Here is a 25,506-nt window from a genome sequence, read left to right as displayed (position 1 = left end):
TTAACCGAAAGAGCCACACAGGGGCCCGTTGATATCATTTTTAATAGATTTAAATTACATCTATCTGGGACTAGTAACACCATTCTTTGGTGGTGGCTCATTATAAGATATTGTATTAGAAATCTGTAAATTAAGCAACTGTTTCTTATGATATGCACCATTTTCCTGGTTGGCATGTTCATCCAGAGATTTTCTTATATAGTTCTTTAATTCTTCAATTCCTTCTCCCGTAATTGCAGAGATGGGGATGATGTGTTGGAACTCCACAGTCCTCTCTGGAATCATGTTTTTCTTAAATAAATGCAAAAAATCTGAAACAGAGAAACTCAAAACTAAGCTGATTTTCATGGTCTTTGAAAAGAAGTTAAAATTATGTTAGAGGTTTGATTTATGAACCAAAAACTTGGCATTTTTAATTCTTTTTTTTCCTTCCCTCATTAATAAGCTCTCAGAATCTTTTGTTTTTACAAATGACAATGATAAGATTCTTTGCACATGATAGGTGCTTAGCAAATATTTGTTGGATGAATATGTTTTAAACCAAATTAAGAATAAATTAAAGATAAATCATATATGATTTACTTACAGAAGCAATAAATTTGGTTTTCTTGGAGAGTTCAATGAAGTCAGACAACATATGTCTGAAAGACATTATGTATAAAAATAACATCATTCACGAGTGGGGCATTCTAGCTTGCCTCAGTATATAGGTGGCCTTTAGCTTCCCTAAAATACAGACTTATCACTAGTGGTAGGAGCCATACTAAAACTGAAAAGGGTGTGGGGACAGTTCAATGGTAGATGATTTCATATGAGTCTGGTTTATCACCCCAAAGGGACTGACATATTACTTTTTGTCCACTTCCCTGCCTCCAAGACAATGGGCGGGGGAATGGCACCCTGATGGGATGGGTTAACATGGGTTAACAGAAAGGCTAGACTGGGAGAGACTGGACAAGCTAACATGGAGCTTGGTTTCTGAGATTCATATGCCCCCAAAGAAATCTAAAGAAGCTAACTCAGGAATTATCACTGAGGGGACTATGTTTTGTTTTACGACAGTCCAAAATAGGCACAAACCCTTGAGTTACCCTCCCTTCTGATACCGCCTCTAAAAATTCCCTTTTCTGCAAGAACAATTAGCAAACAGATCTAATGACTTCATAAAGCAAGTGACATTAAGGAATGAAGATTATTGAGTAGTTCCAAGGGTATTTATATCCTAAGAGTAATTTATTAACTTAAGGTCATCTCCAATACATAAATGACACAGTGGAAAGATTTTTGAGAGGAGAGAAAGGATCTTCTGGTGCTTTCTGCTAGTCCTAGTACACTAGAGTTTATTTTCCCCAATTTTTGTGCCAAGGATAAAAACAGAAAAGTTAGTACCATTTACAAACACATTAGCCACCTTCCGTCCACCCTACTTTTCCTTATTTGTGAAGAGGTCCTCTACTAGCTTCAGAAAAGTGAAAGCATCATCACTGTAGGATACGAGGTGTTCTGCAAAGGTCAATATTCAAAACTGTAGAGAGTCTCTTTAAGTTCCTTTACACAAAGTGGTCCATTTAGGAACAAATTTTCAAACAAATAAATCCTTTTGCAGTAACAGCTTCTATTATTCTATGTAACACATACACAGGTATTCAAGTTCTTTTTAGAAGATTAGTACCCTTCAGAGACCTATAGAGCTAGCATTGCAAAGATACATACCTCTTTAAAACTATCTGCTCTGGTTTTAAATTTGTGGTGTATTAGGGTAATGAAGTTCTAGAACTTGTTAAGTACGTTAAAGTAAAAGAATTTACAGGTAAGATGTTGACTTTTTCCTCTTCTGATCCAAATCCCATTAATTCTTTAAGGGCCCAATTTAAGTTTTACTTCTTCATGAAGCCTGACCTTTTCTTTTGTCTCTTCTAATTTACTGTCCACATCACAAGTCTGAAACTTGATTATATTACAGTGTTAAAGTTTCATATGGTATGCATTCTTTCTTCAGACATACTTTTTTTAAGAGTAGAACTGGCAGTTTTCTTATCCATTGATTATACCATTTAGCAATCTCTGCACACAGGAGGTAATCATTAAATTGACATTAAATGAACAAATGTATTTACCTTTAGGATTCTGGAGTTGATTCATCAGTACATGGAACATATCTTGGGCACCTGGCAAGTCCATTTTATTAACTGCCAGGAGTACAGGTTTTGTCTGAAGTTCCTCTTTGTACAACTCCAACTCCTTTAAATAAAAAAAGAAAAACCAAACAATTGTATTAAAATATCTGTATAGATCACCTATTTGGTAATATCTTTACTATGCAGGCCTGGGTAATCAATCTACAGCCCACTCACATTCCTGAAATGCAATAAACCCCAACAGCCACAAAACTAAATGACAAAGTTCATAAAATGCTTACTGGTTAGGTCATGTGTTAATATATTTTAATTCAAATAATTCAATATATTTAAATTCAAATTGAATTTAATTCCAATATTTTAATTCAAAATCACAGTTGTGATTTTGTGCCAAGGTCCAAATACAGATATCCAGACATGTATTAAGCACACTGATAAAATTCAGAAGTAAATAATGACAACTTAATGTTACACTTGTATTATTCTTGGAAAAAGTAAGTGTACTTAGGAGTAAATCTTCATAACCATGGAGTAGGCAAAGGTTTCTTAGCTATGACACCAATACACAAGCAAAAGAAAAAACAAACGGAACTTCATTAAAATGTAAAATTCTGTGCTTCAAAAAAATATAAAGAAAATGAAGACAACTGATGGAGTAATGGGTTGGGGTGCCTGGGTGGCTAAGTCGGTTAAGTGTCTGACTCTTGGTTTTGGCTCAGGTCACGATTTCACAGTTTTTGAGTTCAAGCCCGCATCAGGCTCTGTGCTGACGTGCAGAGCCTGCTGGGGATTCTCTCTGTCTCCTTCTTTCCCTGCCCCTCCCCTGCATGTGCTTGCTCTCACAAGCTCTCTCTCTCAAAATAAATAAATAAAAACTTAAAAAAAAAAAAAAGTGGAGAAAACTGACAGAATGGGAGAAAATATTTGTGAATCATATATCTGGTAGGGATTTATTTCCAAAATATAAAGAACTGTTACAACTCAGCATAAAAAGACAAGTAACCCAATTAAAAATTGGGCAAAGTATTCTGAATAGACATTACTCCAAAGACATACAAATGGCTAATAAGCACATGAAAAGATGTTCAACATCATTAATCATTAGAGAAATGCAGATCAAAACCATAATGAAATACCACTTCGCACCCACTAAGATAACTAAAATAAAAAAGACAGACAATAACAAATGTTGGCATTCACGTGGAAAAAATGGAATGCCTCACATAACATTGCTAGTCCGATTATAAAATAGTACGATGATACAGCCACTCTGTTAAAGTCTGGCAGTTCCTCAAAGTGTTAAACATTGATTTCCCATATTATCTAGCGACTCTAGTCCTAGGTATATACCCAAGAGAAATGAAAACATGTCCGTACAATAACCTGTATTCAAATGCTCACAGAAGCATTATTCATAATAGACAAAAATTAACAAGGATATAAGATATAAAAAGTCCTGGAAGTAAGAGACATCATGCTGTGGTAAAGAGAAATCATACGGCTAATAATAGAAAGTAAGGCAGGAAGGGCACAGATGAACTGCTAGGTAGGAGCCAACTCTTGCCAGACCTCAAAAACCATGTTCAGGGTAAGATGTTAACCTAACAGCAGTGGGGGACCATTGAAGCATTTTAAACAAGGAAAAAACATCAGCTTGATTCTTTCACAAAGATCACTCCAGTTGCCAAATAAAAAATGGACTAGAGAATGGTATAATAATAGCCATTATATGGTGACAGATGGAGGCTACACTTGTGGTGAGCACAGCATATTATATAGAGTTGTTCAATCACTATGTTGTACACCTGAAAATAATATAACTTTGTGTGTCAACTAAATTTCAATTAAAAAAAAATGGACTGGAGAGAGGTGAGACTGGAAACAAGGAGATTACATTCTAGTGAAGGGGGATTGATTGTAACAGTGTGGATGAAGATAAGTAGATGAATTTCAGAGAGATTTAAGATATAGAACTGACAGGGCTTAATGCAGGTGGTGAGAAAGATAGAATCAAGACCAACACGCAGGTTTCTGGTTTATATACCCAATAAAGTTCTTGGGGAGGATGAAGAGTTAAAAAAAAAAAAAGTTAGTTTTATACTAACTAAAATAACTAAGTTATTTTATAAGTCTGATAACTTAATGGGGCATCCAATCAAAGATATCTATTAGGCAGCTGATCGAAAGCACAACCGAAAGATCTAAGCATCAGAAACAGATTTGGCAGTCATCAGTATATTAACTGTAACCAAATGCTACTTAAACAATGAACAGGAAAGAGCACAAAAAATAGACGAAGAAACAATCTAAAAAGTAGGAATAAAAGTTCAAGCAAAATAAAGTCTGAGAAATATGTAACAAGGATTTGGAACCAAACAAGATTTTATTGGTTGTAACAGTTTGAAGAGTGGGTTAATACAGAAGAACTGGAGAAAGTAGGTTTAGATAATTCTTTGACATCAAAGCTTCAAGAAGTAGAGGTGGAACATATATTTATTCTAATTATCTGTTATTTAATACAGTCCTATATGCCTACATATTAGACCAAATGCAGAACACAGTAAAACAGAAAACCTACTTTTGTAAGAAGTATTATGGTTTCAAAGGCAGTTCTGTATTGAGTTTGGGAAGAAAGCTGAAATCCAGAAATATCGACCTAAAAAAAGATGGAAAGAGACAGTCTCTAACATAAAAACAACATAAAAATAGTTATAAATTTGTTTTGAAATGTTTTACTCTCTCAAGTTAAAAACAATTTCTCAACCTATACACTGTTGGTAATTTAGTAATTCAAAATAAGTAAGAGAAACTGTGGTGTTAGGATAGCTATAATTATTCTGATAAAATTACAATCATTAATGAAATGAGAAAGTAGTATAGATAAGGCAATTTGTATGTACTTATACAGATAATCTAATGTATGGCTTTAGCACCACAAATGAAGTAGGAGAGAGATACTATACAACATAGCAGAATGTTGACAATCTTAAGGAATTAAACCTTGAAAAGTAGAGCTAAATTTACATCTGATACAGTAATGCCATTTCCACCCCTACAATATAATTGAATTATTTACTGTATTTGACCCCCATTTAAACACTTAGTGGAATAACATATGATACTACCTTATCTTTACAACTTATTGCCATAAACAATTTCTAGGAAAACAAAACTCATTGATTTTCACATTCATTTGTATATTACATTGGTATGCATATGACTTACAACAAAAAGTAGTTGTCTAGTTCTTTCTATATGCTTGAGGAATTTGTGGCCCATTCCTTTGTTCATATGCGCTCCTTCTATTAAACCAGGAAGATCAGCTACTGATATCTAATACAAAGTTAAATAGTTTGATGAAAAAGAAAACAATTATATCCATAGATTTTCATATTTCAAATATAAATAGTTTCTAATTTGTGATTACCACTGACTCTTTATAAAGCCAAGATACCTTTATAACAAAATAAATGTTCTAAGAATCAAAATACTTTGTTATCAAAAATTAGAGTCCCAGTTTTACTTGTTAATCTAATAATCTAAGAATTCTAGGGATTAGTTTAACATTAATAACATAAATCCTTTTTAGAATTACATTAATTATATTGTTCAATATGAACCTGTCATAGAATTTCAACTTTGTAAATTCTTAAAAGTACAGAAGGATATTAATTCAGCATTTACTTAGTATAGCTCTGTCATTTCAAGTTTTAAATTCTATATGTAATTGATTATTTGGCACCATTGTTCCTTTTTTGTTCATGTTCTACCAGGAGGACTACTGAAGATTCTTGATAAGTAAAGGACATAATGTTCCTATAACTCCTTTTTGAAATGTTAACCATTAATTTACATTTGTGGTTTTCAAAACTCACTGCACATTATAAACACCCAGGGATCTTTGACAAAGTAGAGATGCCCAAGCCCTACCACTAAGGAATTTGGTTTCAAATCTCTGGAGCTCAGGCTTCATTTATCATTGTTCTCCTGAAGCCATCCAGTTAATTCTGATGTGCAGTAATTGATGAGAAGCACTGCTCTACACAAACTGCCCATGTGGATAGGATTTCAGAATTTTAAAGGCAATTGTGGCTAAGTGACAAAGTAGTTACCTAGACAAAATACAACAGAGGTCTCATGTCCTAAATTTTTTTTTCATGTCCTAAAATTTTGTTTGGAGGTTCTCCACTGAGAATTTTGTTATTGAGAATTAAGTTTCCCTTAAAATTTACAATGTACTCTTTTCCTCTAAATATTGCTCTCCATATTCATATTATCCTGTATTTGTAACTTTATTATTTAATATTCTGTATAACTGTTGGAAGCATTTCATTTTTTACTGTTATATCACCATTAAAAATGAATATAAATCTTAATGTCTTTTAATTAGGTCAGTGGATTATATAAAACTACACTGATACATCATCACCTTAAGTCCATACTTTACATTAGAGTTCACTTTTGGTGTTGTACACTGTATGGGCTTTGACAAACATATAACATGCATCCACCAGCACAGTATCATACACAATAGTCTCACTGCCCTATAAATCGTCTGTGCTCTTCTATTCATTCTTTCTTTCCCCTTAATTCTTGGTAACCAGTGATTTTTTTGTTATGTCCATAGTTTTGCCTTTTACCAGAATGTCACATAGTTAGAACCATACTGTATGCAGTCTTTTCAGATTGGCTTTTTTCAGTTAGTAATATGCATTTAAGGTTCTTCCATGTCTTTTCATGGCTTGATAGCTCAATTCTTTTTAATGTTAAATAATATTCCATTATTACCACAATTTATTTATCCATTCACCTGCTGAAGCATATCATGACTACTTCCAAGTTTTGGCACTTATGAATATGACTGGTACAAACATCCATGTGCAGGTTTTTGTGTGTATGTTAAGTTTTCAATTCATTTGGGTAAATACTAAGGAGCACAATTACTGATCATACATTATATATTTTAAAAGTTTTGTTACTTCCATTTTTTATTTATTTACTCTAATTATTCAAACTATCTACAGTTCTTCCTTATCAAGGAAAAATAACTTAATAGCTAGACCAGAATCCTCTTCAATTAAAACATTTTTTTTTTTTTAGAAAGAGAAAGTTGGAATAAAATCAATTCCATGAACTTTAGAAAATGCTTTTAGGAAACAAAAATCAATAATCAAATATGGCAGTAAAATATGGAATTGCAATGAGAACAAACAGAGATCAAAGAGATAAAGAAGATAGGATGCTGTAATGATAAACTGGACCTAAAATTTGGAAGGAGAAGGAAGTTATATTCTTATACAATATTTTACTATCATTGCAGTCAATAGAATTGATTTGTTAATGGTTCCATTTACCAAAAACAAAATCCTGGTAATTTTTCTCCCCCTAACACCACAGAAACAATAAAATATTACAAAGTCCAAGTGTCAAAAGCAAGTACTTTCCCTTCTAACCAACTGTGTTACTTTAAAAATACTCACCTGTCTGAAATCATTATACACAATCTTTCCAAGTTCAGGCTGTAATGTTGTAACTGAAAGAAAAAACAATAAATTAAGGCTAGAATAAAGGCTGGTACTCTCAAAATTGTCTTAGCCTCATGTATAAAATAAATAATATTTCTTTTTTGTGAACAATTTAATTCAGATTATGTTCTCATTTGTTGTTATGGAAAATATAATTATAATCTGCATAGCCATAGATCTAATATAATTAGAGGGCTTCGAAGTTCTTTTATTGTACTTTAAAGATGTGGTAAAGGTGTTGGTGGGTAGAGGAGAATTTAGGTTTCTATCACTGGGTCTATGGATGAAACTTATCTAGTCCTTTTCTCATTCAGTTATCCTCAAGCCTCATCAGTTTAGAAACTAGCCTCCTTCCTACAACTCTGAGCTTTTCTTCCTCTTTCCTTCTCAAGAGTCCCTGTATCATAACAATAAATATTGGTTATGTAATTTATAGCAATTAGTCCAAAATTAATTCTACTCCCTCAGAGTCTAATTTTAGAATGGCTTTTATTTTCCAGGTTAATGTATGTTTTGTATCTTTTTGTTTAATTATGGCAAAGATTCTATCACATTCATTCATTAGTCTAAACCTTCATTATATTTCATCTAACTACTGCAATAGCATATTTTTCCCAGACCAATTTTCTGACCCATGCCATTCCATTCTCTATATATTATATTCAGAGAGATGTTTTTGAAAAGCAAATCTAATCATTTTATCCTTTGATTAAAAGGCTATAGATGTAAAGATCAAATACAGCCTACTCCGTCTATGTGATATGGTCTCTACCTACATCTCCAGCCTTATCCTGATTCCTTCTTTCCCTTACTACATGCTCTCTAGACACACAAATCTCCCTGCTACTACAGAGCTTTTCTGTACATGCCATTTCCTCTAGCTGAAACACCTTTCACATCCACTGTGTGTCACTGATTCACTCATGTATTCTTTACACCTCAGCCCTAGCATCACACTTTCCCAAAGGAGTTTTAAGCAGCCACCTACACTCTTTCATAGAATATTATATTCCCTCATAGTCATGTGTGATATATGTGCCTTCCCCTACTAGTCTGTAAGCTCAGTAAGAGTCAGAACGGTATCTGTTTCTGCTTACCAATCTTTGTAACTCCAGTACCTACTGTAGTTCACAGAAATAAATACTTGCTAAATGAAAGTACAGTGCTTAATAAAGGGTAGATGCTCATAAAATCATAATTAAATTAAATAAATGATTATGCAACAGAGAAATAAATGCAACAAAGCAAGTGCCTAACAAGTGCTAGGAACTTTGCTGAGGGCTATAGAGGTTTCAAGGATTAATGGGAAATGCATGTATTCTATCGGCCAAGAGTTTTCAAACTAAAGCGACGTCAGAGTTGTCATTTTATTCATACTCAAAGGAAGTGCAGTCTTTAAAAGTTAACCTACACACATTAAAATATACAACAAATTATACTTACATGCATAATCTGCGATTGCAGGTTTTGCATGAGAAACCTGACTTAGCAAAGAGGATTTTCCTGCATTTGGGAATCTGAAATGGAAAAATAAAATAATGTATTAAAACAAGTATTATTAATACTTGCTTATCTCTGAATTTTTAACACCTCAGGAAGTAGATTTCTTGGATATTTTCTGAGAATAAAAGTAGAATATAAATTAAAAATAATCTTGAAAAACTTGAGCAACAAAATATACATATGAAAAAAGTAAAAACAAATTCATGCTGGACACTAGAGATGTTTTAGTATCTCTGAGAGTAAATAATTCAATTATCTTTAAAAAACCTGCAAATCATAGGAAAACAAAAAGAAACTAATAAAAATATCTATAATCCACTAATTGTAGCCAAGTAATGACAAAATATTGCTTATACTGCTTTGTAGATTTTTTAAACATTTTATATGAACATTTCCAAATACATACAAAAGTGGAGAGAAGTAATGTATCCCATTTAGCCATCACCTAGCTTCAACAAATAACACATTCCCAAAACTTTTTTAAAGTTGGTTTGTTTGAACAGGGACCCACACAAGGTCCGTGCATTACAACTGGTTGATATATCTGTTAAATTTCTTATGGTAAAGGTCCTCCATCTTGTTTCCCCTCTGCAATTTTATTTTTAAGGAAACTGGGTCATTTGTCCTATAGCAGCATTTCTTTCCCATAGTCTGGATTTTTTTTGTTGTTGTTGGCACCCCCATGATGTCCTTTAGCATGCTCCTTGTGCCCCAGATTTTCTATAAATTGTTAGTTTGATATAAAGCCTTGATCAGGTTTAGTTTTGATTTTTTTTTCCTGAAAGACTACTTTCATAGTTAGTTGGCCTGCTTTTTAAACTGAATAATACATGATGAACACCTTTCAAGGCCCACTGTAATTTCCTATTGTTAAGCATTTAGGTTATCTCCAATTTTTTATTAGGAATAACACACAAAAAAATATGTATAGCTAGAAAGACATATATCAACAGTACAGTCACCTGCATGTGCTAGAATTAATAAACAACTATTTTTGGCAAATTTTCTTTCAGCATTTACTTATCTATTCATTATCTAGCTTTTTTCTTAAAACTTTAAATACTACAGTTATTTTTGTTGAACTTTTACACACAGTTTAACCTCCTTCTTGAGATACATTTCTTGATGAGAAAATGCTGAATTAAAATAGCTGTTTATTGTAGGGGCACCTGGGTGCTCAGTCAGTTAACTGTCCAACTCTTGATCTTGGCTCAGGTCATGATCTCATGGTTGGTGAGATCACACCTTGCATTGGGCTCTGTGTTAACAGTAAAGAGCCTGCTTGGGATTCTCTCTCTCCCTTGCTCTCTGCCCCTTCCCTGCTCATATGTACTCTAAGTAAATGAATAAACTTTAAAAAATAAATAAATAAAATAAAATAAAATAAAAAATAGATGTTTGTTTTAAAGGCGTTTATTTTATTGCTAAATTTACCTTAAGAAAGGCCCACCATATAAGGAAGAAAGTACTAGGAACAGGCATCACTTAAGAGAGGATTCCTCAGTTCCATTCAGATATTTTCATTATATTTATCCAAAAAATATTTATTAAGCATTAACTTATATCAAGCAATATACTAGGCATCAAAAATAAAGCAATCAAGGAGATAAATGTGATCCCTGCTTTTATGCTTTTCACTGAAATTGGAAAAAGTTCTTCTTTCAAAACCTGCCAAACTTGCACTTGGAATAATGGTGTAATACTTTGGAAATATTAATATGAAATCCTACATAAATTCTATAAAAAATTATTCTATAAGAATTCAATAAAAATTCTACCTCTTAGTAGAACTCTTTTAACTTTAAAAATAAATCTAATTAAAATATCTTATTAAATAGATCTTCCTACAATGAATTTAGAATAAAATGTGACATTTTTTAATGACTCATTTTCCTGTGGAAATACAGTCATCTTTTATCTTATTATACTCACTCAGACTCTTATAACTTTTTTAAAAAGTTTATTTATTTATTTAAAATAATCTCTACACCCAACGTGGGGCTCAAATGCATGACCCTAAGATCAAGAGTTGCATGCTCTTCCAAATGAGCCAGCCAGGTGCCCCTCGTGTAACTTTTTGAAAAGCAAATTGAAAAAAAAAGGAAAGCAAATTGCAATCATTTTTATCCATGATTATCACTAACTGAACTTATTTCTTTCCATTATCTTCATATTTTCATAATAGTATTAAACATAGAAAAATGCCAGCAACTATTTCCAAAGAGATCAAAATAAGAGAAGAGAAAGAACACTAATGATTGAAGAACTGATACTTGAGAGTTCCTGGGAAGTACTTAACAAAAACTTTAGAAGCTGAAATCTAACCTATGCAAAGATCAGATTTGACAACAGCCATACAAGTATGTTAGTTATGACACCTTTCTTCTAAGGTTCAGTTCATTCCTGAAACCAGCAAACAGGTATCTGTTTATGCTGGTATTCACAGCAATAACTTTTTAATAATAGGTGCCTAATTTAAAAGTACTAAAATACATATGTTAAGTATTGTACGTAAGAAACATGATGCTTTAAAAAAAAAAAAAAAAGATGATTGCCTGGGTGGCTTAGTTAAGCATCCGACTTTGGCTCAGGTCATGATCTCACAGTTTGTGACTTCGAGCCCCACATGGAGTTCTGTGCTGACAGCTCAGAACCTGGAATCTGCTTCAGAGTCTGTGTCTCCCTCTCTCTCTCTGCCCCTCTCCTGCTCTCTCTCGCTCTCGCTCTCTCTCAAAACACTAAAAAAAAATTTAAAAAAAGAAACTTGATGCTTTATATTGACTAATACATCTCTGAAAAGCTTAATATTTCACTATATGTACTCCCAATAAGTTGACAATATAATGATGATAATGATAGCAACTACCAATTGTTCATTCAGCATTCATAAATCCAAGGCATATATTATGTCGCAAATGTGTTATCTTACTCACCAGCAATATTTTACCAACATCTAAATCCACTATTAAAAATGAGAAAGGCTTAGAGATGTTCTACAATCTATCCGACACCATCTAGGTGGCCTCCAAAGAATATGAGATTCTAACCCAAACAGTCTCTCACTTGAGTCTCCCATCCTCATTCCAACTTTACTACTCAGCCTTGTGAGGCTATTCTTAGTTTGTAGAGGTGTCTCTATGGAACTTGAAACACATTTTTGTGTCAAATGAGACTGTAAATGGCTATATTCTCAGTCCACAAAACCCTACTAAACCCACAACATTGTGAAATATATACAGTAATATAAAACCTATGGCTCATAACTAAGGTTTATGGAAAAGACTAAATGTGAACACCAGGATCACATCTTTCCCTGTTACAATGTGAACAGGAATGGGGCCTTTATGAACTTTAAGCCATTGCTGTTAAGACCTAGTAGCTAGACAGGCATGGCAAGGGGTAAGGGATTCAGACTGAGGAGTCTGGTAAAGAAGCAGTGAAATCGCTGGAGTGGAAAATAAAAAGAGCTTAGAAAGAAGCTATGTAAGGTGAGGAATGGAATTGGCAGTTTCAAGTAAAGCCAGCAATAAGGCAGTCTTCCCTACCATTTTCTTAGGTATTCTATCTGTCTACTGTGTAATGCTAAAGTGGGGCCAGGGAGAAAGGGACAGGAGAAATGTAATGTTAAAATTTTCCCTTCATTTTTTTCCTTTCTATCTTGCTATCCATCCCCCTCTGGTCAGGTGTCAGCACTGCAAACCCTACAGCTAAACAGCACTGCTTGATGAAAGAATGGAAGCTGGTGAAGGAGGACAACATTGTGGGGGCTGCAGTACTGAGAATGGACAGATCCTAAGTAGAACAAGAAGGACAGGGAAACAGTCATAGCAAGATCCAACTTGGTGCACAATAGGATCTAAGTCTGATGGTTGAGATGGTCTGGATTGGCCTTTAGCCACCTGATTAATAAAATATCAGTACCTCTATTAAGATTTGTAAGAGTATCTCAATCATTTTATTCTTTTCTTTTTACTTTCTCCTATACATTTCTTAAAATGTGGTTTGGATTTGTAATTTTATTCCTTAATAACTGGTAACATTTTTTACCTTCTTATACTATTGCATTTGATTTTTTTCTTTGTTGATTCATCCTCTAAGATTCCCACTAGCCTACTTAATTGCTATGATCTTCCTGTCTTTTTAAAAATAAATATTAACTATGAAACTCTATTTTTGCAATATAAAAGTGACTATATTTAGCAGCATTTCTCAAGTATACAAACAATGCACAAAGTCCATAAATATACTCCATAAGTAACACTGGTCCCAAATTACCATTTATATTTAATTCCTACTCATGAACTCTCGCTCTCAAATTATAAAAATAAAAATATAAATGATACTTACCCTACTAGGCCTATATCAGCTATAAGTTTTAGATCAAGGTGAATGACTCGTTTCTGGCCTTTCAATGGTAAGAAATTTGTAAGTAATTTACCACCAAGACCTCCTTCAGCTACCAAAATTCTGTCCTTCTCTTTATTGAGTTCTCCTTAAAAACACAGAGAAAGATACTTAGAGAAAAGATTACTAAGTGGAGCTAATCAGTAATGACATTTTTTTGTTTATAAACAGATGCCAGAAAATTCCAGTTTATAAATCTACAGGACTAAACCACTGGGTTAAGATTCTATTAAAAGTTTGATCCCAGAAAACATTTTGTAAGCAGTTGATTAGAGACTAGTTATATATTTTAAAACTGAGTAAATACTCTTCTATATTTATAATAATTTTAAATTTAGCAGTTAATTTTGATAATGTTTATATTAAGTTTTAAAAATCTTTTATAAATTAGCAGTTGAAATAGTTTTGTTTTGTTTTTTTTAAATGTTTACTTATTTTTGAGAGAGCACAAACAGGGGAGGAGGAGAGAGAGGGGGACAAAGGATCCGAAGCAGGCTTGGGGCTGACACCAGCAAACTCAATGTGGGGCTTGAATTCATGAACTGGAAGATCATGACCTTAGCCAAAGTTGGACACTCAACTGACAGACTCTTGATTTTGGCGGCTCAGGTCATGATCACATAGTTGTGATACTGAGCCTCACTCAACGCTGAGTATGCAGCCTGAGTGGGATTCTCTCTCTCCCTCTCCCTAGCTCATGGGCTTTAAATAAATAAATAAGTAAATAAATAAGCAAGCAAGTAAGCTGAAAAAAAATTCTGAAATTCAAGAGAAGCTATGCCCCACAGCTCCCAAACAATTTTAGAAAATATGCATTTTTCTCAACCTTAGAATCTATAATACACTTACCTATAATTTTACCATTTTCATCAGTTACTGAAATACCCACAGGTACAGGAATTTCACAGTCTTTTCCTCTGGAGCCTTTCAGTGCATTAACACTACAAAAAAATAAAGCTAAATCAAAACAGAGAAAACCCACTATATCAAATGGTCTATGCCCAACCAAATATAATGGTTTACAAAGACTAGCAACAAAGTTTTCTTGTTAATGCAGATGTTAAGTGGCCAAATATCTGTGGAAGAGAAAACTGTCCCTAATTGTTTACTTGCATTTTAGACTATCACATAAATTTAACAAAAATAAAATAATAAAAACAAATAATACATAATACATAATGACTTAAGTTACCAAGCTAATCACCAAAAGTCATTTTAACCCATAATGAACTAAAATACTGTATATCTGAAGAGATCATTGCTACAACACAAATAAGCTAGAAATAAAAGGAAAACCCATTGAATAAGAAAGCTTTTAACTCTGATCTCAAATAAAGAGTACACTAATTATAGGAGGCTCATCTGACTAGTCTCATACTGTTCATGAAAAAATTAATTGGTATAAACTTTTAACTAGCAATTCTATTTCTGGAAATTTATCCTAAAAAAAAAAATGAACCATATAAAATACTATATACACAAGGATATATATTACATTGTGACTATAACAGTAAAAATATCTATAATTACCTCAATAAGTGAATGACAAACGTTATGTTATTTCCAGTAGTATATTAGTATGCAGCTATTTTGAACAATTGTCCGGTGCGGAAAAAAAACGTTAAGTGAAAAGAAAAGGTCGGAAAATACTGTGCTTTCACTTTTGTACCCCAAAATTTCAAATACATCCATATAATTACAAGCTGTCACAAGTCAATTTGCATAAATGTACATAAAAGTCTTAGAAAAGTCAAGAAATGATTAATAGTGGTTACCTATGGGTGGAAGAATTATAGGTGACTGACTTCTTTTTTCACATCTTTATACTTTATCTGATATTTTTACAATGAGCTTGAATTATACAGAGACAAAATGAACAAAAATATACAAAGAGATTAGACTATACAGTTACATAATAACTATACTAAGGCTATTACATAATCATCTACTACTTTTTCAGCCAATAATATGTCCCAGGCACTATTAACAGCTTTATTTTTTTAATGTTTATTTGGAGAGAGAGCGTGAGCAAAAGCACATACAAACGAGCACAAACTGAGGAAGGGCAGAGAGAGAGAGTCCCAGGAGATATTGTAATGGAATCACGAGTAACTTGTATCACCTGCAGGAAATTACTTTCCATCTGGCACCAATGTATAAATTCCATTACACCCCCCCCCCCCACTTTGCTTACACACACGTTAATGATTACTATCTGATTTGTTTTCTTCACGTTCACCACATGTGTAAGATCTTGTTTTCTCCACTTTCATGTGTGTAAGCTCTTGTTTTCCTCATGTTCACTGGGTGAGTAATATCTTATGAGCTCAATAAAAACAAAGATAAAACTCCTGTTCCAGGCCCTTGTCTTCTCCTGGACATTAACTTCTCTCATATTCAATTCTGCATCCGTTCGCTTACTGGACAAGAGAGAACTCCAGACTCATAGTCTGCAGCACAGAAATTTTAACATTTGTTCTTCCAATCTATGAGTACGGAATGTTTTTCCATTTCTTTGTGTCATCTTCAATTTCTTTCATCAGTGTTCTATAGTTCTCAGAATATAGAGATTTTACCTCTTTAGCTAAGTTTATTACTAGATATCTTATGGGTTTTGGTGCAATTTTAAGTGGGATTGGTTTCTTGATTTCTTTTCCTGCTGCTTAATTACTAGTGTATACAAATGCAACAGATTTCTGTAGGTTGATTTTGTTTCCTACAACTTTCTGAATTCGTGTATCCATTCTAGAAATTTTTTGGTGGTCTTTTTGGTTTTATATGTACAGTATCATGTCATCTGCAAACAGTGAAAGGTTGACTTCTTCCTTGCCTATCTGAATGCCTTTTCTTTTTGTTTTCTGATTGCTGTGGCTAGGACTTCCAGTGCTATGTTAAATAAGAAGTGGAAGTGGACATTCCTGTCTTTTGCCTGTTTGTAGAGGAAAATCTCTCAGTTGTTCCCCACTGAGGATAATAGCTGTGAGTTTTTTGTATATGGCCTTTATTATGTTGAGGTATGTTCCCTCTAACTCTACTTTGTTGAGAGTTTTTACTATGAATGGATGTTGTACTTTGTCAAATACTTTTACTGCATCTATTGAAAGGATAATATGCTTATCTTTTTTTATTGTTATTATTGTGGTCCATCACATTTGAGTGATTTGTGAATATTGAACCACCTGTGCAGCCCAGGAATAAATCCCACTTGTGATGAATGATTCTTTTAATAGAATGTTGGACTGGATTTGCTAGTATTTTCTTGAGAATTTTTGCATCCATGTTCATCAGGGATATTGGCCTATAGCTCTCTTTTTTAGTGGGGTCTTTGATTTTGTTATTCAGGTTATGCTGGCCCATAGAATGAATTTGGAAGTTTCCCTTCCATTACTATTTTTTGGAATAGTTTGAGAAGAATAGGTATTAACTCTTCTTTAAGGGTTTGGCAGGATTCACTTGTGAAGCCATCTGGCCCTGGACTTTAGTTTGTTGGGAGATTTTTTATTGCTGATTCAATTTCTTTGCTGGTTATGGGTCTGTTTTCTACTTCTTCCTATTTCAGTTTTGGTAGGAATGTTTCTAGGAATTTATTTCATCCAGGTTGCCCAACTTGTTAGTATATAGTTTTTCATAATATTTTAAAAGATTCCATGCTCCTGGATAGGAAGAACAAATATTGCCAAAATGTCAATACTACCCAAAGCAATCAATGCAATCAATCAATTCAATGCAATCCCTATCAAAATAACACCAGCATTCTTCACAGAGCGAGAACAAACAATCCTAAAATTTGTATGGAACCAGAAAAGACCCCGAATAGCCAAAGCAATTTTGAAAAAGAAAACCAAAGCAAGAGGCATCACAATCCTGGACTTTAAGCTATACTACAAAGCTGTAATCATCAAGACAGTACGGTACTGGCCCAAGAACAGACACTCATATCAATGGAACAGAATAGAGAAGCCAGAAATGGCCCCACAAACGTATGGCCAACTAATCTTTGACAAAGCAGGAAAAGATATCCAATGGAATAAAGGCAGTCTCTTCAGCAAGTGGTGCTAGGAAAACTGGACAATAACATGCAGAAGAATGAACCTGGACCACTTTCTTACATCATACACAAAAATAAACTCAAAATGGAGGAAAGATTTCAATGTAAGACAGGAAGCCATCAAAATCCTCGAGGAGAGGGGTGCCTGGGTGGCTCAGTCGGTTAAGCGTCCGACTTCAGCTCAGGTCACGATCTCGCGGTCCGCGAGTTCGAGCCCCGCGTCGGGCTCTGGGCTGATGGCTCAGAGCCTGGAGCTTGCTTCCGATTCTGTGTTTCCCTCTCTCTCTGCCCCTCCCCCGTTCATGCTGCGTCTCTGTCTCAAAAATAAATAAACGTTAAAAAAAAAAAAAAAAATCCTCAAGGAGAAAGCAGGCAAAAACCTCTTTGACCTTGGCTGCAGCGACTTCTTACTCAACATGCCTCCGGAGGCAAGGGAAACAAAAGCAAAAATGAACTACTGGGACCCCATCAAAACAAAAAGCTTCTGCACAGCGCAGGAAATAATCAGCAAAACTAATAGGCAACAGATGGAATGGGAGAAGATATTTGCAAATGACATATCAGATAAAGGGTTAGTATCCAAAATCTATAAAGAACTTACTCAACACCCCAAAACCAAATAATCCAGTGAAGAGATGGGCAAAAGACATGAATAGACAGTTCTCCAAAGACATCCAGATGGCTGACACATGAAAAAATGCTCAACATCACTCATCATCAGAGAAATACAAATCAAAACCATAATGAGATACCACCTGTCAGAATGGCTAACACTAACAACTCAGGCAATGATAGATGTTGGCGAGGATGCAAAGAAAGAGGATCTCTTTTGCATCGTTGGTGGGAATGCAAGCTGGTGCAGCCACTCTGGAAAACAGTATGGAGGTTCCTCAAAAAATTAAAAATAGAACTACCCTATGACCCAACAATTGCACTACTAGGTATTTATCCAAGTAGCTGTCAATTTTCAATTGCAACTCAATAAGAAATAATATAGATACTCACACACAAATTCACAGTCATGTGTGTGTGTGTGTGTGTGTGTGTGACTTTAAAGTTTTGTGAAACTGTATTTAATAGGTGATACATGATACTGTTTCCTATTCTTTTTATTTGAAATCTAATGAATTGATTTTAAAATCCTAATGCAATGTTTTTCAAACATTCACAGAATGTGTGACATTCATACAGTCACAACCAGCATTTAAAACAAGATATGTGATCACTTCAACAATATGAATGTAGAACAATGCCACAGAACTGTACATTCAAAAATGGTTAAGGGGCGCTTGGATGGCTCAGTTAAGCATCCAACTTTGGCTCAAGTCATGATCTCATGGTCCGTGAGTTCGAGCCCTGCATCGGGCTCTGTGCTGACAGCTCAGAGCCTGGAGCCTGCTTTGGATTCTGTGTCTCCCCCTTTCTCTGCTCACCCTCACTCACTCTGTCTTCTCTCTCTCTCAAAACATAAACATTGAAAAAAAAAATTTTTAATGGTTAAAACAAATTTCATGTTATAATGTATATTTTCCCACAAGAAAACAACAATGTACAATATGCCACAGAATAGAACAGAAAATAGACATAACATACATGGTCAGGTAAAGTCTAAAATGTTTCTCACTATGGATGGCAGTAAAACTCATTTGAAAGTAGTACAATAAAGAACCGAGAGACACAGTCTGAAAACACTGACTTAGAGCACTTAAAAGGAAGTCTAATAATCGAGATCTTCTTCCCAGGACTAACTTTTTCACCTCCCCAAAATTAAAGCACATGAACAATTTTTAAAGGAAAAGAAGGGAGTTAAGATTTATATTCAATAGGGAACAAATCTCTTCAGATGGAATTGAGTTTTGTCTGAAAAACAGAAAATGAGGAGGTGAAGGTAGGTGGGTGGGGGGAAAATTGGCAACAAAATACTGATAAAACTTAGTTGTTTGGGGTAAGGACATAGACTGGTTGGAAAGTACTATATTCTTGAGGTAAAATGGGGGATAAATGAAGCAATGTGTAGATATTAGTGCATAAAAAAAATTCTCTGTAGTAAATATTAAACTCCAAAAAATATTTCAAAAAGTTAAAATACCAATCTATTCTCAAATCAATCATTCATGATTTTAACTGATTTATACAAAGTTTTTGAACTGAAATTTACAAAGCGATACCTTAAAATCAGAGCATGATACATGATACCCCATTGTAGGAGTTCATCTTTGAGTCTACTACATGTAAGGCATTAGTTTATTCTTGATTCTCAAAAAGTGTGTTATCCCTGTTAGCACTGCAAAATGAAAACAAATGAGAGCTCAATTTCATCAATTCAAGAGTCTCATCTTTTGGTTCTATAACCAGAAACCAAATGTCAGATAAGGTAACTTGAAAATCGCTTGTAGATTTCTGAGTTGACAAAAACAACACTGAACAATTGATTACAAAAACACTGAACACTGTGTAACACAGTGGGCCATAAAAATGCATCTCCTAGACCTGACTGCAGGGAACATAACTGACCTATGGTCCAACTGCTGTGCTCTGAAATCTTAAAGAGATGATGCTTCTTGCAGTCTACTTCCAGCCAATGACTGGGTACAGCAGGGTTACTAAGGCAACCCCTTTGTAGGAAACTAAGATTCCTCTGATGGGCAACTTTTGATTAAGGAATCACCATCAGCTGTGCCTAAACTTTCTTAGAACTACAGAGCAGACTAAAACTTTGCCCTTCCTACTCTCCTTCATAAGGCATTAGACCTGCAAAGTGGTCAGACAGCTTTCCCAACTACCCCTCAGGTCCCTCCCCAATTTGCCTTTACAGGTGTTTAAGTGTTTTCCCCCAAAAATCTCTCATTCATCTCATCCTACCTTGGTACCTACTTCTTGTAGGACCCAAATTTAGACACATGAAGACATAATTCACAGAGCTATAAAATAAATTCTGGCATTCAGTAAGTTTATTCAACTTCGTGACTTAATTTACCTGAACTCTACAAGATAAACAAGACTGTCACCTCCTCCTTAGCTTCTATGACACTCAGTCTCTCCTGACTCTCTATTTTAGATCACATCTTCTGCTTTTTTCCCTTAAATGTTGGTGAATAATAGAATTTGATCCTCAATCCTTTCCTCTTCTGTAATACACTTACCCTGGTCCATGCCTATGATCAACAAATTTATCACTAGACCTGACCATATTCCTGAATGACAGACCTATATTTTAAGTGCTTGCTTATATCTTTATAGACCTTTCAAACCCCCTTCCTCTACATCTCAGTTGCCACTTTCTACCATAATCCTTCTCAAAGAATGGTACTACTATCTATCTACCTACTACTCAAGTCAAAACCAGGAAGTTATCCTTGATTTATTATTCTCCTTCAGTACTCTCATCAATCACGAAGTCTAACTTATTTCACTTTTTTAACCTAGCTCTAATCCATCCATCTGTCAATCCAATCCATCATTCAGCTAATGTTAACTGAATATCTACTATGTACCAATCACTGTACTATACATCTGGGGAGAAATGATGATCTAAACTCTTCTCTGCTCTCATGGACCTCAACAGTAGACTGGTAAGAGAGCAGACAGTAATCATTATGTGAAAAATGGAAAATTATAACTGTGACAAGTTTTATGAATTAGAACTTACACATGTGAGTAGGTATGGGAATTATGACTTAATCAGAGAAATCAGGAAAGACTTGAGCTTAAATCTAAAGGATTCATAGGAAGCAACCAGATGAAGGTGAGGAAAAAGTATTACAGGAGAGATAACACAAACAAAGGACCAGTGATAGAAGACAAATACCACTATAAGATACTAAAAGAAAGCCAACATGGCTGGAATGCAGAAAACATAGAATGTAGAAGGGAATGTAGAGGGCCTGTACCTAGAAAGATAGGTACAGGCCAGACCTTGAGAACTTTGTCACTTACAAAATATTGCGATATTCTGTAAATTGGCCTCAGTCAACACGTCCAATCCATTCTTTAACCAATTATCCCTAGAGTGATCTTCCTAAACACTAATGTATTGTCACTTGCCTATTTAAAATCCTTCAATGGCTTCCCGTCACTCTAAGATAATATTCAAACTGTAACACAGTATATCAGATCCTTCATAATCTGGACTACAATGTCTTCATTTTAAAACAAGCTGCCCCACTTGTACCACAGTTATGCTAGAAATATTTATTATGTCACCAAACAGCTTGTTCCCTCCTAACCACTGCCTTTATAAATGTTGTACACTTGCCAACACACCTTTTCCTGCCTTGATTGTCTGGCAACATCCTATTCCCCTTTCAAGACTTGGTTCAAGCACCACTTCCAAAATCTAGGTAACTGAGTAAGATTTTTCTTCAATTTCTTTATAATAGAAGAAAAAGTTTTTTTCCTCATATTTTGAGAGCAACATATATTCCGTAAAAAAAATTACAAAAATTTGCAAAAAAAAAAAAATAAATAAAGGGAACATTTTGATGTCACAGAGAAAAGACCAAAACAAGCCAAAGGAAAATACACAAGAGACAGATCAGTGAAACAGGCTCTAAACCTTAAGATCCTGGTAGAACTACTGGTGACAGTGGAGTGGGTAGCACAGTTGAGATTTGAAGAAGTTTTCCCAAAGACTGTCAATGACAATTTAATTTTAGAAGAAAATGGTGGGGATTCAGATCATTTTCTGTTTCTACAGAGAAGTGCAAAAGAATATAAACAGACATTGCGAGAAGAAAATAAAAATGTTTAAGAGTCTCAAAACATTGCATAGTCTCTACCTTTTATCCTCACTAGAGCTGAGATAATTATTGTAGATGTTTGCTCAGTTATGAATAGAGGATATAATTTATTTCAAATTACCAATTCAATTTTTATCTTCTAACTTTTTTTTCCCCTGGGAAAAATTTTCAAAAATCAAAGTCATTCAGGCAATACTTACCGACTATTTGCTCCTTCTCCAGCCACAAACCGTTTCTGAGGATATTTGTCTTTAAGTTGTTTTAAAGTCATTTTCTTATGGGCTACAACCCAGACGTCACCACCTTTTCCACCTTCTCCACCTAAACGAGGGTAACCCATTCCACCACTTCCTCCCCTGGTGAAGAGTCTTAGGTTATCAATGAAGTTTCCATACTTTAAAGACAGAGAGAGAGCATTAAGATACCAAACGTGCTTACCAACTTAGAACTCCTTTCTAGTCCTTTGCTGCCACTAAAGCTCCTAAAAAAAATCAATACCACTTTGTGAATTCCAAATCCATAATCTTTTCTTAGTTCATCTCTGGTCTGACCTCCCTTTCCCTTCTGATTAACTCCTCTAATACCTCTTTTTTTCAATGATCAATTATTGTTCCACTTTTTGTCTGAAGGTTTATGACATTGTCCCACTTTTCAATCTAGACTTTTTCCTCTGGGTGACCTCAGACTATACCAGCTAACTATCACCTAGGTGAGATATTCTCTATGCCTAGTCTGTTGAACATTTCCACCAGGAGGTAAGCTTAATAGTCTAAAGCAACTAAGGGCAAAACCCACTACTTAATTTATATTTGAAACCCCTTAAATAATCCACCTTTTCCTAGATATTAGTTGAAAAGATAATAGTCACATCAGATACAACCATGATAATATGAAAACACAAACTTTTCCTTAGGTAAATTCTGTTCCCCCAGTGTTCTTCCAAATAATGGAACCACAGTTTATCTAGTCATTGAGACTACGTAGGGGAATCTCTGACTATACCTGCTTCTTTCTCCAAAGCTCTATTTATTTTCCCTTTCTGGTACAACTTAGTATCTTGACCATCATATTAGCTCCTAAAATGCTCTTGTTGTGTTTAGTCATTCCTTCCTCAACCCATTCTTTGTCTTGCTGCCTCAGCTATTTTTTTGAAAATGGGTCTGATCTCTAATTATGTTTCTCCCGAGTAAAAAACCATTCTTTTTTTTTTTTTAGTTTTTGCTCTTTCCAGTTTCATTTTTGTTCCTTCAACCCCTCCTATCTCTCCTTCCTCACTCTGCTCTGTACATGACCTACTGTCACATCTCCGTGCCACTGTTCATTTTTTTTTCCTTCAAAGTCATTTGTTGTTTTCTGTCATAAACCTACCTACATGTCCTACTTTCTGATATCTTTGTTAATGCTGCTAACTAACACCACTAACTTTGCTGGGATTTCTCAGCAATTAGATCTTATCTCTTATTACACCCTTTGAAAACTTACACTGCATTTACTGTTTATTTGTTTCCCTCACTAAACTTCTTGTAGGTAAAGATCCTATGTATTAACCTCTCAATTATCAAAATTCCTTACAGAGTAATTTCTTAAACTCATGGCCCTTAGTCATTTAGCATAGTTTAAATATCAAAAACATCTGGGAACTTTTTTTTAAACTACACAGTCCACTGACCATTCTGCTATACTCTGGAGGAGGGGATGAAGCTAGGTCTCACCAGGATTATTTAGAAAAAACTCCCTTGGTGATTCTGATGCAGTTTAGATCTCAGATTGCAGTGGATAGGTACATAACAAAGATTCATATATTAGTCTTTGAGTATGCAAATATAGTCATGAAATAGGATGTTGTAAGGAAACAAGGTAGAAGGAATATGGAAAAGAAGAACTTGAGGAATAGACAAAATATTTTTCTCTGAGGGTGAAGAACTTATGCTTTGATTCTTCCAGGCTATGCCAGAAATGCATCACATATAAGTGAATAGATTCCCCTTGCAAACAACATGGAGAGGAAGTGACTGTTCATGGCAACCATGCCCTTCGTGACTTACCCACCCCCCCCCCCCCAAAATGTAGCAGTTTCTTTTTAGTTGAAGAATTAGTTCCCTCATATGCCCAAGTACTACCTTTCACAAGTCTCTTTTCTTTTGACTACCTATTTTTTGAAAAGTAGAGGGTTGGATAAAGTATAATTCAGAGATATTACTCATACCTCTACCTCCAATAAAAAGAAAGTTTCTGTTTTTAAAGTTCCGTTCAACAGTGCCACATTTTTTACTCCTCCAGATTCATCAGACTCAGAGGTTTAGAAAGCAAACTTAGGAGTATCTGACTCTCTTTGTTGTTTAATAATGCCGGTTAAGTTTCAAAAAAACATTACTAGTAAAGCTCTTAAAGAGATTTTTTTTTTATTTGAATCAACTAAATTTTTACAGAAATGATTCTACAACAGGCACTGCATACAAAGAGAAATTTCTTGCAAGAAGGAAGCCAATTACATTATTTTCGTTTTCTGATGAAAAGTCTTTAGAAAGCTCTTAAAAACCCTGAACTTGAGGAAAACTTTTATAAGAAAAGGCTATGTATATTACTGCCTAAAAGAAAGAAGACACGCTATTTGAGCCAAAAGAAAAAGTCAGCCTTACACGGTACGTATACTATATTGCATATCTAAAACCTAATTTCCTTAGCTCCCCATTCCACGTGCACACAATTCCCCTGAAGAACCTCCACACCTGGGCCCCCAAACAACAGTTCTAACCGTTCCAGGTAGATATATTCTTCACACTTCTCAAAAGCCAAGTCTGACTCCGAAGGACTGAGAGGAGAAAACTACAGTAGAACAAGCAGGAAAAAGGCCCCCAGAAAGAAAAAGGGGAGGGAGGAAAGGGGAACCAAAGGTGGGGCTACAGGCACCAATCTGTCGAGCTTCAGGCTGAGAGGCACCAGTCACGGACCTTTCTGAACCACACGCTACCGCACCGCACCATGACTGCGACGTTCTAGGGCTGACTCCCTCGAAAGTATACACACGGACTCGCCGCGCAGAAGTTTTACGTCACCATTGGCCGCCAACGCGATATTTCCTCCGCACGCGTCGGCGGAGACGGTGCACGCGCTGTATGATGGACTCCCACCGACTGGCACAGGCGCAG

At 34.8% G+C, this 25,506-nt stretch overlaps 1 protein-coding gene across 5 annotated transcripts; it reads right to left on the bottom strand.

The window, feature by feature from the left end:
- On the bottom strand, positions 1-25,408 carry GTPBP10 (GTP binding protein 10). Of its 5 annotated transcripts, none has more exons than XM_019443261.2 (10): positions 25,309-25,408; positions 22,558-22,751; positions 14,420-14,511; positions 13,514-13,658; positions 9,107-9,180; positions 7,619-7,671; positions 5,364-5,471; positions 4,717-4,794; positions 2,118-2,241; positions 1-311 (listed from the first exon to the last, which is right to left on the bottom strand). In XM_019443261.2, the coding sequence occupies exons 1-10, from the start codon at positions 25,339-25,341 to the stop codon at positions 61-63; spliced, it is 1,152 nt and encodes a 383-aa protein (XP_019298806.1). In that variant the 5' UTR covers positions 25,342-25,408; the 3' UTR covers positions 1-60. The 5 variants fall into 5 exon arrangements, with proteins under 5 accessions (XP_019298806.1, XP_019298807.1, XP_019298808.1 ...); XM_019443262.2 differs by having other exon boundaries at positions 13,514-13,655; XM_019443263.2 differs by having other exon boundaries at positions 25,113-25,384.
- Positions 25,409-25,506: the final 98 nt, after the last annotated feature.

Source organism: Panthera pardus, unplaced genomic scaffold, assembly GCF_024362965.1.
Source record: "Panthera pardus isolate Hobbes unplaced genomic scaffold, ASM2436296v1 HiC_scaffold_8, whole genome shotgun sequence".
NCBI classification, from domain to species: Eukaryota; Metazoa; Chordata; class Mammalia; order Carnivora; family Felidae; genus Panthera; species Panthera pardus.
Note: the sequence above shows the minus strand (reverse complement) of the source record. Positions and strands in the feature narration are given on the sequence as shown.